At 46.5% G+C, this 14,521-nt stretch overlaps 1 protein-coding gene across 1 annotated transcript; it reads left to right on the plus strand.

The window, feature by feature from the left end:
- The first annotated feature begins 8,605 nt into the window (after positions 1–8,605).
- NEFM (neurofilament medium chain) lies at positions 8,606–12,735 on the plus strand. Its single transcript, XM_068421491.1, has 3 exons — positions 8,606–9,667; positions 9,977–10,101; positions 11,367–12,735. The coding sequence occupies exons 1-3, from the start codon at positions 8,606–8,608 to the stop codon at positions 12,733–12,735; spliced, it is 2,556 nt and encodes an 851-aa protein (XP_068277592.1).
- The last annotated feature ends 1,786 nt before the right edge of the window (positions 12,736–14,521 follow it).

Below are 14,521 nucleotides of genomic sequence, written 5' to 3' on the forward strand. Positions count from 1 at the left end.
CCATAAAATTCTGTTTTAATAACACCACGCTAAGTTATCCTTGGTTTATTGAAAGGCATTTAATCACCGGAATGGACAGCAGCATGGCAGCCAGTTCTGCAAACTCTACTCAGAGAGGGTAAAATTGACTTTGTTGTAGGGGATCAAGATGAGACCAAGCTACAACTTAAAGCAGAGAGTTTCATACATGAGCTGTTCTCATTACTGAGAGATGATAAAAAACACCTCCCTTTTATCTGGTAATTCTCATCAGTGGATCTCGAATGCACTGCAATGAAGATGCTTTCATTAGTTTCATTATCTCCATATTCATGAGCAGGAACGATGAAATGCTGCTGCCACGGTTCCCCAGGGAAGCAAGTTGGGGAAGGCAAGCTGTGTGGTGTGTCCAGGGGAAGGTCCTCATCCAACCTGGCTGGAAAAGGGAAGTTATTTTCCTTTCCTCCTGATTACGGGGCTAAGGAGGGCAATGCCCTTTCTCTCCGTGTCACTGACTCCTCGGGCTCCCGGGCTCCTGGAAGAAGCCGCCCAGGCAGGAGGCTGCTCTCCTTTGCCCAGTGCCACTGACGTTAGCAGCCAGCCCCTGGGAGTTGGTTCTCTTTCCACTGCGGTTCTGCAGCGTGTCACTCCCGGCAAGGGCAGAAATTTACTCCTGACTTTCCCTGGGATGAGCAGGAAGAGTCTGATCCTCAATGCCAAAGTCAGGTCCGATGGCGAGTGCTCTTTTGCACGCTGTGATGTATCCCATCCCTTCCTGAAGGGTACGTTATCGCTTGCTCTGGGTATTACATTAATGCCTCTAACAAAATCGTGTGTAAAGATTGTCTTCCCCAAATGACAGCGATAGCAGAATAGATAATTTCATTTAGAAAAAGCTTTTGAACAGGGGGGGAAAGCTAGTTAAGGAGATTGATTTATGGCAGTGGAAGATCTGTCATATCGGAGGTGAGCTTTGTTGATGGAAAGGAACATTAAAATCCCAGCAGCACCTACAGCATTACTGAAGGTCACCTGAATTCCTGTATATTTGTATCTTCTCTATCCCTGTAGGTCTTTCTCACACTCACCTTGGATGGGGCGAAGATGCTGAGAGAGGATCAGCTGGACAAATACTTACAAAGCAGAAATGTTGGAGTCTCAAAGCAATGAAATGCCTACAGTGCTCCAATGAATATAATTGTTTCAAGGAATATAGAATTACATTTTATACTGGCAAATTTAGAAAAACACATTTTTGATGGCCTTTCCTTCCATTCCAAATGGAAAACAAGCTCCTCTCTTATCACAGACTTAGACAGTCACTGATATAATCAAATGTACAGCTGCCCAGAACAGTCATTGATTTAAAAAAAAAAAAGCACTAAAAATTACCTTTGTTCTTTCTATTTTTAAATCACATTATGGAATCATTTCAGAACTGCCACAGGCAGCTCCCCATAAACATCTCTCTTCTACTTTATCCCTTCGGGATGGATGTCCTGTCCTGTGCGCATGTTCTGTACACTCCAGCTTTTACTTGGCATAATCTGACACACTTGCTTTTAAACTTGTTTAAAAACAACTGAATTTTACTCCAGCTGAGGACCTTGAGACAAAAGGAAAATTCATAGCTCCTGCTTAATCAAGACTTCAAAGGAGCTATATATATATTTTTTACAATAAAATGAGTTTGCAAAATATATTACTAAAATTATTGATTTTTTCTGCTGTGAGTGTCTGCATGATTCGATTTGATTTGTATTTATTGCTTCCCTCCTAATCAGCTTATAGTTATTTCTGCTAAGAATATTCTTTAGATGTTGTAAGACTGGAGAAATTGAACTGACATTCCAGCCAAAAAAGCAGCTCAGATTTCAGCTCAGAGAATGGACTCTTTGTTAAATTTGCTGTAAAACTTTCTTACCTGAAAAATTTCTTCAGCTCTGCTCAACATTTACTGTAGAGGTCTGCATCAGAATAATGAACTACCTTTGTATACAGCATCTAAATAATAACTGGTCCCTCAGAGATCTCAGTAGCCTTCTGCAAGGTAGACTCTTCCTTTAGCACTAATTAAAAAGAAAAAGAAGGAGTCGTTGCAGTTATGTGGGGCTGTCACTGAGCTATAGCCTTTCATTGGCTTTCTCTACACAAATCAATTAAACATCCAGCATGAGAGCAATTAACCTAGATACCAATTAGACTAGCAGGGAGAACATGTTTCCTTGTATCAGGCCTTTTATTTTAGAGATAAGAATCATCCGTATTTAAGTGCATTTTTTTGCCTCAGTTAGAAACAAGTCAATAAAAGAAAGAAAAGTCAAACGTCACAGGGAAGAAGCAGGATGCAGCTCTTGCTTTGTGATTAATAAGTACTGAAGTAAAGCTGAGTGCAAAAGCAGAGTGACAGCAAACAGGGGAGATAAACACAAATGATGTGGAGGAGCCGAGCCCACAGATTAGTAACTGCTGCCATATATCGTCTAGTAACTGCCTGCAGAGTTAGGGCCATGCGTTATAAGCATAAATCCTCATAGATTATAGGGTTTACTCCCAACTAGAGCAAACGTAGACGTCTCTCTGAAATTAGTGGATCAACACTGATTTATATTTGCTTCCCGTTTGCCCAAGAGCTCCCCACCTCTGAGCCTAGATGCTGCAGAGAGCCCTCAGCCCATTCACACGATCAGCGGCTTTGCCGTGATAAAACCCACTGAGTTTCAGGTTATGTGTCAGGCCCAGGATATTCTGAGCCAGCAGGTCCAGAGAGGAGGTATTTTAAAAAACAATCCTAACCATAGGTGTGGTTTGCACATCAGCCCTGCGGTTAAAGCAGCAGGCAGGATTTCTTGGCAAGACCTCCCCGTCCGTGTGCTGCCACTGTACTGAAAAATGGGATGTCTGTCCCAATAACACCTCTAACCGCCCGCGTGACGTGTGTGTTGCGATAACCGATGTCAAAGTTGCCCGTTGCTGTGGCTAACTTCCCCTGACTACCAGCCTGCAGTAATTTTTCTCCATTATTCCTTGGAAGCAGCACTCTAGAAATAGTGTTGCCCTATGGCAGCGTTGTCATATGGTATGCACAGCCCCAGGAAAAGTGATCATAAAAGGAAGCATTGTGGCCACTTTTCAAAGTTATATTTTTAGAAAGGGAAGGCTAGGAAAAAACCTCTCAAAATGAGGTAGGAAGAGCTATTTTTGATCACTTTATCACTAAGATTGCTATCCTGAACTGGGCTATTTTCTGGACGGAGTGAGTTTGCTTCTGACTCTATTTCAGTAACCTCCACTTCCAAATTCTTTCTGCCTAAAAAAAGCTGCTCTAAGCAGTCTTATTTCTGCTGTGTCAGTTTTTGGCTTCTCTAATATGGGAATCTACAAAGCAATTCTCTGGTAGGAACCAAGTTTTCCAATATCTGTCTAATGTCCATGGCCATCGCTTCAGAAATGTCATTAAGAAGTGCCACAGTTCGTCTGTGTGCTGAATCTGTTTCTCACATAGCAAGTTCATCACACACCTGTAGTTAAGTGGTCAAAGAGCAGTTTAAAGAAGCAGTGGAACGGAGTTCAACAACCTGTTCAAGTAGGATGGACAGGGGTTTGGTGCCAAGGGCTCAATATGTTGCTTGAATGTATTTGTGGAAAATCAGAGACATGAATAGCTGCCGTGGAGATGGAGGCACAAAATCTCCCTTTCCCTCTCACCCAAGTGAATGTCGTTATCCCCTATAACACCAGAGAAAGATGCAGAAATTTATAGTGGGTTCTGAAACTTTTCTTGAATATCTTTCTATTATTAATCATCTTTCTATTATTAATCATAAGACTGTAGGCTAAGCCCTTCACTGGAGTGCTTTGGCATTGCTGCTCCTTTGTGAATTCACACAAGGTAAAGAATTGGTCCTTTGAAACGAGACAGGAGGTGGCCATGAAAGAGAACATTGCATTATAGGCGTTATAAAATCAGTGTGCAATGCAGTGCTTGAAAAACGCAAGGAAAGCACCACTGGAAAATGTAGGCGGGATGGTAAATATTTAGCTTGTTGAAGTTAGGAAATGACTGAGGTAGGCTTGTAGCTGCGAAATCATTCTTGGTGTTGACACTGAAGGAAACTTAGGTCTCCACGTTTAACTGCTCTTGCAGCAAATAAATCCATGAAAGTGAAAGCAGCAATGAGCGCAGTGATGATCTGTAGGAATTCGCAAGAAATTTTCATTCACCGGTAAACTGAAAGCAAATGCTGCTCTAGGGCTGTGTTTTCAGAAATTTATTATCTTCAAAGGCGACACAAAGCGTTTCTGCATGAAGAAAATAATGCAAGTGTCTGGAAATGTTTGATTTAAGGTCCTGAAATATGACCACTGCCTGAATGGGAATGATAAAAAGTGGGACGTGTTAGGAAAATGTTATTGTGTTACAGTTCTGTCTTGAGAAAGTCCAGTTTAGAACAGAAGGAAAGTGAACATATAAATTTTTTAAACCACAAGCGTTCCCCAGCAGGACCTTTGTATTTACGCTGTGGCATGCTATCAAAAAGCCTGGCGTAGCTGTGTTAGGCCACCCGGCCTCGCCACAGCTCCCAGCAAGTCTGGGACAGACAGAGGTGAAATGCCCACGGGTCAGTCCCCTCCCCTCTGCTATGTCCCCTTTCCCTCATTGTACCAAGTGTCCCCAAACGATGCTGAAGATAATTTGTGAATGATCATGATCACCCATCATTAAACTCCTCACAGAATCTGATATTTCAAACCTCAAGATCCTGAATAAATTACAAAAAAGAAACAAAAAAAGTAAATCCTTTTAAAAGTTCAGCTTCCCACGACGCTGGACACCAGCCCTGCTTAGTCATGTGATGGCCCAATCCTGCAGCGTGCTGTGCACTCCCCTGTGCATGCTCATCACTTCTTGGCTTCCTCAGGAATTAGGGGCTTAAAGCCTTTTTCAAGAAGCATCCAACACCGCACAGCACTAGGCCCTTAGTGCACAAATCTAAGTGTTTTCTTCCGTAGCTGTCGCTATATGAATATTATGAGGACGTATCCTCAGCTGGACTGAAATGTCCGTCCTTGCTCTTTTGACTTGGCTGGAATGAGACCAATTTACTCCAGGTCATTATCTGGGCCATTATTTGTTATAAGTTTATGGTGACTAAAGAAGGTCCTAGGATGTCAAGGTCTTCAGCGATAAAAATCGGTGTAACTCCCTTGGCTTGGAGGGTCACACCGATTTACAGTACTCTGTGGTGTGGAACATAAAAAGTGCATCAAATTCTGATTTCCTTACTCTTTTTTCACTCTGGCAAAATTCCTTCTGATGTTACTGTTTGCCTGCCTTGCATGGATACCACTAAGACCTATTCAGGCTTAAATTGCTTAAGATTAAATGGCTTAAGCTTAAGCGATTTCAAGCTTATGTTAAAAACAGGCAGCCACTTACCAAGAGAAACCCCCTTTAAGCTGATAGTAGTTCCAACCAACTGTCCAGTTGTCTTCATTCTGCTGTCTCTATAACACAAAAAAAACCCAAATCCCTTCTCTTCTACTCATCCAATTCTGTAATTTTTTAAAAGATATTCAAGTTAATTCATTATCATTGGATATATTTTAAACTTCTTTATCTGGGAGCAGCCAGGCTGTTGAGCAACTGCACGTTCTGTATTTTCTTTCCTTTTTTTTTTTTTTTAAGGAAGCTGCAGAGCTCAGTCTCATCGTCCTATAGTATTTCTTTAATGCAAGTTTGTCAATAGTGTATAATCAAGATGAAAATCAATGCTGCTGCTTTTCGATTCTGTGGGAGTGCCTGTTCCTTCCCTTCTTCTGCTTCAAAGCCTGAGACATCAGGTTGCTGTTTGCTCCAAAGTAACAATGTTTGTTTGTTAAACTTTAAGGCAAAAAGTTCTCTATAAGCAGAAATATTAGTCTGCATTTCAACATGTCCAAAGTGGATATTGAGAGAAAGGAAAAAGGGATTCGTTGCTCATCAGAAATAAGGCAACATTTTAGACTGATTTCCCTGACTCATTCTAACCTTCAGATCACCTTCAGGGTAACGTAGCAGGAGTGTTGTCCACCTGCATCTGCTAATAGATCAGAAATTAACATTGCAAGAATGTGCTTTAAATTAAAACCCTTTATTTTATTTCAGAAGGATTTCTGCACATGCTTGTCAATGCCTCTGTGAATGCAAACTTTTTCTCAACTAAATATCCTGATTTTTAAGGTAATCAGTATGTGTTATGAAAATTATTGTATTCTATAAAAGTTTGCATTGCTTGAATTTCAATATTAAACAAAAAAAAGTCAAATGCCATCACTGCTTGATAATAAAGCAACAATTTATTCTGCATACTGAGTAAATGGATTTAAAACAACCCATGCATCAAGGCATTTAATGAAAGGGAGTTCAATTACAAAGTTCACTGCGCCCCTCCTTACTTGCTCTTCAACACCCGTTCACTTGTTTTCAGAAGATTAAAAGGACAAAAAAACCCTCCCAAGCACCTCTGTTAACCATATGTTTCCTTTTCCAGCAAGTTTTCCATATGTATAAAACCATGATCTGTTCCCCCCTCCCAGTTTTTACTTAACAGGGAAAAAAAAGCAGTAATAAACCAGATCGTAACATATCTTTTTCTTAAAAGGAAACAAAATGCAATGCCATAACAGACAGTAATTTTGTTTTGACTTCCAATTAAATCCAAAGGGATGCCTTTTGCCTATGGAGAAAACTTTCAGCAAAATTAATGGAACAGATTTAGAATCCTTGATTGCTTCAATTATAATACAACCTTTCTCTATATTTATCATATAAAACTCCAGAGAGGTTAACCAGTGGCTCTAACTGCCTGTGTTTGCAAGTACTATTCAGCAGATCCCTTGGATAGTTCTGACTTCTCACTGCAGTGCTGCAGTCCTATGACAGCATCATATTAATGAGGCAGCAGAGGTACGAGGCTCCATGTGGTTTGCAAAGTTTAACCCTGTCCCTCAGACTTCCCTAACTCTGCACAGCCAAGACACAGCAGCGTCAAAGCCAGGAGCTGTGTATGTCCCAGGTTAAAGGCAAGAAGGCAATTTTTGAGGTGGCTTTTGCCCGTTAATGAGATCACCTCCTTCAACCTTCGCTGACTGCTGAACGGAGGCAGACACATTTTCAGCATCTTTCTGGATGGGGAGTTAAAATCTCCCCCCTCAGCATCCCTCTGCTTTGCAATGGGAGCTTTACCGGGGCTGTTTCTAGCACCAGCAGTTGGTATTTTTTTTTTCTTTGCAGTTTACTAGTCCATTGCCTGTGTAGCTGTAATCCATCCAAGAGGAGTTCAAAGTCTGGATGTTAGCTAGTCACTGTAATGCGACCCAGACAAAGTACACTGCACCATGTAAACATAATTTCTAACAAGGTTTCAAAGGAGAATGTATTTCTAAGCAATGCACCAAGCGTTAGATCGGAGTGTGAGGGTGGGAGGAAAAGAGAGGAAGAAAGAGGAGGAAAGAAGAATCAAGATCAAGGATTTTGGATGCCGGGGGGTCTTTCAAACTCTTGTTTACTGCCCGGCTGTTCTAGCACTGCAATGGCTGCATTCAGCCTCCCCCTGCAGACCCCCCTTCCCGCACCCGTCCACCACCCCAAAGGGAGGCGAAGCCCTGGCAGGGAGCTCTCCCTGCCGCAGAGCAGCCCGGCGAACCCACCCAGCCTCCTTCTCTGCCCGATTTTGACCTTCAAATGTCAGACCCCGCCTGGATGGGGTAGGGGGGGTCCTGCGTCTAGGGACCCCTCTGCCCCCTGCTTACCCGGGACTGCCCGGTGCGGGGCTGCCCCCGCTGCGCCCCGCGCCCGCCGGGAGCTGCCCGTGGTGCTGCAGCCGCCGGTACCGCCCCGGCCCCGGCCCCGGCCCCGGCCCTACCCTGCGGGCTCCGCCGGGCGCTGCTCCACCGCCCCCGGCAGCGGCCCGGTGCCGGCACCGCGCTCCGCTCCGCCATGGCCGCTGCGGGAGGGAGGGCTGGGGGGGAAAGGGGGAGAATAGAGGGAAAAGAAAGAAAAGAGAAAAAAGAGAAAGAAAAGAAAAGAAAGGGAGAAAAAAGAAAAGAAAGAAAAGAAAGAAAAAAGGAAGAATAGGAAGAAAAGAAAGAAAAGGAAGAAAAGAAAGAAAAGGAAGAGGGTGATGGCCTAGGGAAGGGGGGAGAAGGAAGCAGGGGCAGGAAGGAAGGAGCAGGGGAAAGGGGGAGCGGGGGGGAGAGAGAAGGGAATGGGGGGAGCGGGGCAAGGGAGAAGGGGATGGGAAAGGGGGAAGGAGGGGCCGTGGGAAGGGAGAAAGGGGAAGAGGGGGAAGGGTTAGGGGGAAGCAAGGGGAAGGGGGAAAGGGGAAGGGGCATCGGGGGGAGCATCAGGGACTGGGGGGCCGGGCAGGGGGAGCGGGGAGAGGGAAGGGAAGGGGGTGCAGGGGCAGGGGGCAGGAGCGGGGGAGGCGGGGACGGGAGGCGGGGCCGGAGCAGGGCCGGGGGGGGGTCCTCCCCCCGCACACGTGTGCGGGGCCGCCCCGCTGCCGCCCGGCGGGTCTTTATAAGGGGCGGCGGCGGCCGGAGCAGCGCCGCGTTGCCGCCCGCTACCCCCGAGTGCCCCACCATGAGCTACACCATGGAGCCCCTGGGCAACCCCTCGTACCGCCGGGTGACCGAGACCCGGGCCACCTACAGCCGCGCCAGCGCATCCCCGTCCAGCGGCTTCCGCTCGCAGTCGTGGTCGCGGGGCTCGGGCAGCACCGTCTCCTCCTCCTACAAGCGCCCCAACCTGGGGGCACCGCGGGCCGCCTTCAGCTCCACGGTGCTGAGCTCCGCCGAGAGCCTGGACGTGAGCCAGTCCTCGCTGCTGAACGGCGCGGCGGAGCTGAAGCTGAGCCGCTCCAACGAGAAGGAGCAGCTGCAGGGGCTGAACGACCGCTTCGCCGGCTACATCGAGAAGGTGCATTACCTGGAGCAGCAGAACAAGGAGATAGAGGCGGAGCTGGCAGCGCTGCGGCAGAAACACGCCGGGCGGGCGCAGCTGAGCGACGCCTACGAGCAGGAGCTGCGGGAGCTGCGCGGGGCCCTGGAGCAGGTGAGCCACGAGAAGGCGCAGATCCAGCTGGACTCGGAGCACATCGAGGAGGACATCCAGCGCCTGCGGGAGCGCTTCGAGGATGAGGCGCGGCTGCGCGACGAGACGGAGGCCACCATCCGCGCCCTGCGCAAGGAGATGGAGGAGGCCTCGCTGATGCGGGCGGAGCTGGACAAGAAGGTGCAGTCGCTGCAGGACGAGGTGGCCTTCCTGCGGGGCAACCACGAGGAGGAGGTGGCCGAGCTGCTGGCGCAGCTCCAGGCGTCCCACGCCACCGTGGAGAGGAAGGACTACCTGAAGACCGACCTCACCACGGCGCTGAAGGAGATCCGCGCCCAGCTGGAGTGCCAGTCCGACCACAACATGCACCAGGCCGAGGAGTGGTTCAAGTGCCGCTACGCCAAGCTGACGGAGGCGGCCGAGCAGAACAAGGAGGCGATCCGCTCCGCCAAGGAGGAGATCGCCGAGTACCGCCGGCAGCTGCAGTCCAAGAGCATCGAGCTGGAGTCGGTGCGCGGCACCAAGGAGTCGCTGGAGCGGCAGCTCAGCGACATCGAGGAGCGCCACAACAACGACCTCACCACCTACCAGGTATCGGGGAGTTGTCCGGGGCTGCGCCGAGCCCGGTTCGGGGGGCAGGGGCGGGCGGTGCCCGGGTACCGGCTCCGCAGCGAGGGATGCCGGGGTGCGCGCAGGGGGAGGCGCAGGCTGCCGGGCTGCCCCCCGCAAGGGCTGGCTGCAAGGGGGGGAGATGTCGGGCGGTGGGAGCCGGGTGGGTCCTGCTCTGATCCTGGCACTGCCTCGCAGGGAATGAGTTTCTGAAAGTGCCTTTTGAGAACTTTTTCCGCTGTGTCTCTGCGTATGTCTGCATCACAGAGGTTTTCTGCGTCTTTGTTGCAGGACACGATTCATCAGCTGGAGAACGAGCTTAGAGGAACCAAGTGGGAAATGGCACGTCACTTGAGGGAATACCAGGACCTCCTCAATGTCAAGATGGCCCTGGATATTGAAATTGCTGCATACAGGTACAGTAGGATCATTGCGGACATGTCTGGAATATTAATAGCACTGCAGATGCTGCTGGCCTGAGAAGCTTTCACAGATAAGAAATATCTGCGGTGAACACAAGTAAAATTAGAGCTTGGCTAAATTATTACAGCTGTCACAAAATCTACACAGCCCCTGGAGCATCTGCAGTAAGAAACCAGAGTTCACTAGGGACCAGCTCTCCGGCAGTCAGTGGCAAAGCTCCCAGCGAGCTCAGTGGGCACAGGATAGCATGACTCAGCGCAGTGGCACGCTGGTGCCGCATTCTGCCCTTGTTTACAAAAGCAAAAGATGCAGTAAAAGACAAGCTTATTTTTAATTCCTGCTTGCTTTGCTTTGCATACGCCAAGCAAGCAGTGCTCGTCACTTGAATTCCCTTTTATCACTTGAGAGAGACAGTGCACTTGCTTGATCATGGTTTCAAGCAGGGAGTGCTGATCTGCTTGTCACAAACACTTTTACTTTTCTTGCTCAACTTTCCTTTAAAGGCATCCACTCTAATGTGGAGCAGGAACATTGCTTGCTATTGCCATCACCTGGCAGGTTTTTTTTTAGTCTCCTTTGCATCACTTTAGAGCTCTCATTGGAGAACTGCTGATTTTTCTGGGTCGCAGGCTTACATTAAAAACATGCCTTTGAACATAAGACAAGTAAAAACAAAAAATCCATCTCCAGATCTGCATAAATCCCTGAGGTTGTTCAGACAAACACACAGATACTCCAGGGTCTATAGCTGTTTGCTGCTGAAGTTAGATGAGCAAAAGTCTCTGAAGTCTTTGGTTTTCATAGCTGCACAAGAAAGGCAGATGCCCAAATTATCCAACTAGGACATATGCTTTAATTGGCTTTTAGTAGCTCAGCCACAAAATTTGATCTGTGTCAAATTCTCAGTTTGCCTAAGTCATAAAGCATCGTATGAATTTAATTATTTTCCCATACTCTGTGCTGACTTATGCCATAATAAAGTTTTTGACATTAAGGATGAATTTCAACTGATAAGGCAAAGGTGTTACACTTGCCACATGCAAACCAAGCTGAAAGCTCTTTGCTGAATATGAATTTTGCAAAAGAGCTGATTCAAGGAAAGCCGAACTGTGGCTGTGAGCAATGGATTATGCTGATCAGCTCTAGCATATTCCACATACAAACTGGTTTCACCCTGCTGACAGAGGGAAATATTCTAATAGCTGTCCCTTATGCTGCATTTCTATGCTCATTTTTTTTTTCCTCCTGATCCTCTTAGGAAGCTACTGGAGGGTGAAGAGACAAGATTCAGTGCCTTCTCTGGAAGCATTACTGGACCCATATTCACACACAGACAACCATCTGTCACAATAGCAGCCACCAAAATTCAGAAAACAAAAATTGAACCACCAAAGCTGAAGGTCCAGCACAAGTTTGTAGAAGAAATCATTGAAGAGACAAAGGTAGAAGATGAAAAGGCTGAAATGGAAGATGCCCTAGCAGCTATTGCAGAAGAAATGGCAGCCAAGGCACAGCAAGAAGAACAGGAGGAAGAAAAAGCAGAAGAAGCTGCAGAGGAAGAAGTTGTTTCTGAGAAGGCCGCTGCAGAACAAGCAGCTGAGGAAGAAGAGAAGGAGGAAGAGGAAGCAGAGGAGGAAGAAGCTGCAAAATCTGATGCAGCAGAAGAAGGAGGTTCTGAAAAAGAAGAAATAGAGGAAAAAGAAGAAGGGGAGGAGGCTGAAGAAGAGGGGGAAGAAGCTGAGGCCAAGGGCAAAGCTGAAGAGGTAGCAGCAAAGGTAGAGAAGGTCAAAACACCTCCCTCAAAGTCACCCCCTAAATCCCCCCCTAAATCCCCTGTAACGGAGCCAGCCAAGGCTGTCCTGAAAGAAACAGCTGCAGAAGCAGGAAAAGAACAGAAGGTGGAGAAAGGTGGTGAGAAACCAGCCAAGGAGGAAGAGAAAGCAGCATCCCCGGAGAAGCCAGCGACACCAAAGGTAACCTCTCCAGAGAAGGCAGCGACGCCGGAGAAGCCTGCAACCCCAGAGAAAGCAGTGACCCCAGAGAAGCTGGCGACCCCAGAGAAGGCCCGTTCTCCGGAAAAGCCAGTGACTCCAGAGAAGCCCCGCTCTCCAGAAAAGCCGGTGACTCCAGAGAAGCCCCGTTCTCCAGAGAAGCCAGTGACTCCGGAGAAGCCCCGTTCTCCAGAGAAGCCGGCCTCCCCGGTCAAAGATGAAAAGGCTGTGGTGGAGGAGACCATCACTGTCACAAAGGTAACAAAAATTAGTGCAGAGGTAGAGAAGGGGTCCAGGAAAGAAGACATTGCAGTGAATGGTGAGGTAGAGGAGAAAAAGGAAGAGGAGGAATCCAAAGAGAAGGAGGTTGAGGAGGAAGACAAGGGAGTTGTCACCAATGGCCTAGACGTGAGCCCAATTGATGATAAAGGTGAGAAAATTGTAGTAACCAAAAAAGCAGAGAAAATCACGGGTGAAGGTGGGGACAGTACAACCACATATATCACAAAGTCGGTGACAGTCACTCAGAAGGTAGAGGAACATGAAGAAAGCTTTGAGGAGAAATTAGTGTCCACCAAGAAAGTGGAGAAAGTTACTTCACATGCTGTAGTAAAAGAGATCAAAGAGACCGAATAAAATAAATCATAGCTAAATTAAAAAATTAAAGAGCTTGGGTCGGTGCAAAAGGTTAAGCCATATGACAGCTGCAAAATGCATGTGAGTGACGGCTTCAAAGCAGAACGGGTTCTCTCATGGAGGCTCCAGACACACAGTATTTTACTTTTTTGTGCAATATAGGGGAGGGGGGGCGAATGCATGCAGGCTCAAGATGTACTCCCTCCACAGAGCTTGGGGAACTAAAAAAATAATACTAATAATAGTGCATGAGATGAAATGTGCAAAGGAAGCTTTTGAATTTCCTGAGCTGTTGGAGGGATATATCTGAGGAACGACTTAAGACGTATTATGCAAAGAACCAACTGAGCCAAAAACAAACAGAAAACAGTAATAGAATATTCATGAGAACCAGAACTCTCCTAGCCTTAAAAAAAAGCTACTTATAAATAATTATGTTTACCTCACTGGTGTAATTAGGGTGGACTTTTGCTCATGGGAGAACCTAGTTGACATGCACAGTACGCAACCTTTTGTTGTTTGATGTAAAAGTCACAGCAGTTCTTGCTCAATAAAGGTCAATACTGAAAACATGACTTGTCTGGTGCCTTTCTTCCAATCAAATCCTTCCCTGGGGTTTGTGGGAACAGAGTTGTGGGGGTTGAAAAGTTGCTTGAGTTATTCCTCTTCTTTGTTTTAGAAAACAAGCTGGAATTGCATGTGATGAACAAATTTCCCGTAACATAACATGAATACTGGAGTTGGCTTAAGCAAATACTTAAGAGCTGTATCCCAGGCTTTCTAGAGTACAGAGGAATCTACTGAGTTCTGCTGCCTGGCCTTCAGGTGCTTAGAGGGGTTGCAATTGCTTTGCTAACAATAGGAAGGTCTCTAAGCCATGTGCTGCTAATACTACTTACCTGAGCAATCCTGCTTGTACTGAGTGTAAAAGTGTTAAACTCTGCAAGTGTGATTTTCCTCCCTGCACCCTAGTCTCAACATGTAAGGACAGCCTTAAAGATATGGCAATTTCCAGATCATTCCTCGATTTTTCCCGTGAAGCTAGCCCATCTCTGAGCCACAACTGGTCATGGTATCTTCTATGACACTCGTGTTGCTTAAGTGTGCAAAGACCCGTTAAGTAATCTCAACCAAGACATGTGTTCATCAAAATGGGGTAGCTTCTGATTTTTTTTTTTCCCCTCCTGCCTTAATTATATGGGAACATCCTTATTAATTCTCTGTCAACAGGTACAATCTGTCTCTAAACACAAAATTCCAAAATTGAGAGCAAATAAATTACTGGGAAAAGGAAACTGTCCCAGAGATGATACTGGTATCATGTATCAGAAGTATTCCTAACTATTTTTTTAGATATTTGTCCATTTGAAAGTAACTGTAGAAAGGAGACCCTTACAGAGGCTGGGTAGGGCTCAGATTATACCTGGTAGGACTGACAGATAAAACCAAACCAAAGCATTTTTCCATTTCCAATAGAAAGGCCTCCCAAGCGCTGGCCTACGTCTACTGCCGCTTCCAGGTTGGCTTTATGAAGAAGAAAGCCAATTAAAGAGCCCTCTAAAATCCCACTACATGGAAAATAAATGGAGACAAATGAAACAAAGGGAAAAAGAGGAGGCCCCCAACTCCAATTTGGGGAATTAATGTGTCTTATTATGGGATCAATATTGTGTTTATTTCTATTGCGTTTCAAAAGTAAAACAACGCTGCTCCTGCCTTACCTACCACAAATAGCAAAGAACTGCAAATAATTTTTAAGCCTGGGTTCAGCACATGGACCGTCCTG

Source organism: Nyctibius grandis, chromosome 33, assembly GCF_013368605.1.
Source record: "Nyctibius grandis isolate bNycGra1 chromosome 33, bNycGra1.pri, whole genome shotgun sequence".
Taxonomy (NCBI): domain Eukaryota; kingdom Metazoa; phylum Chordata; class Aves; order Nyctibiiformes; family Nyctibiidae; genus Nyctibius; species Nyctibius grandis.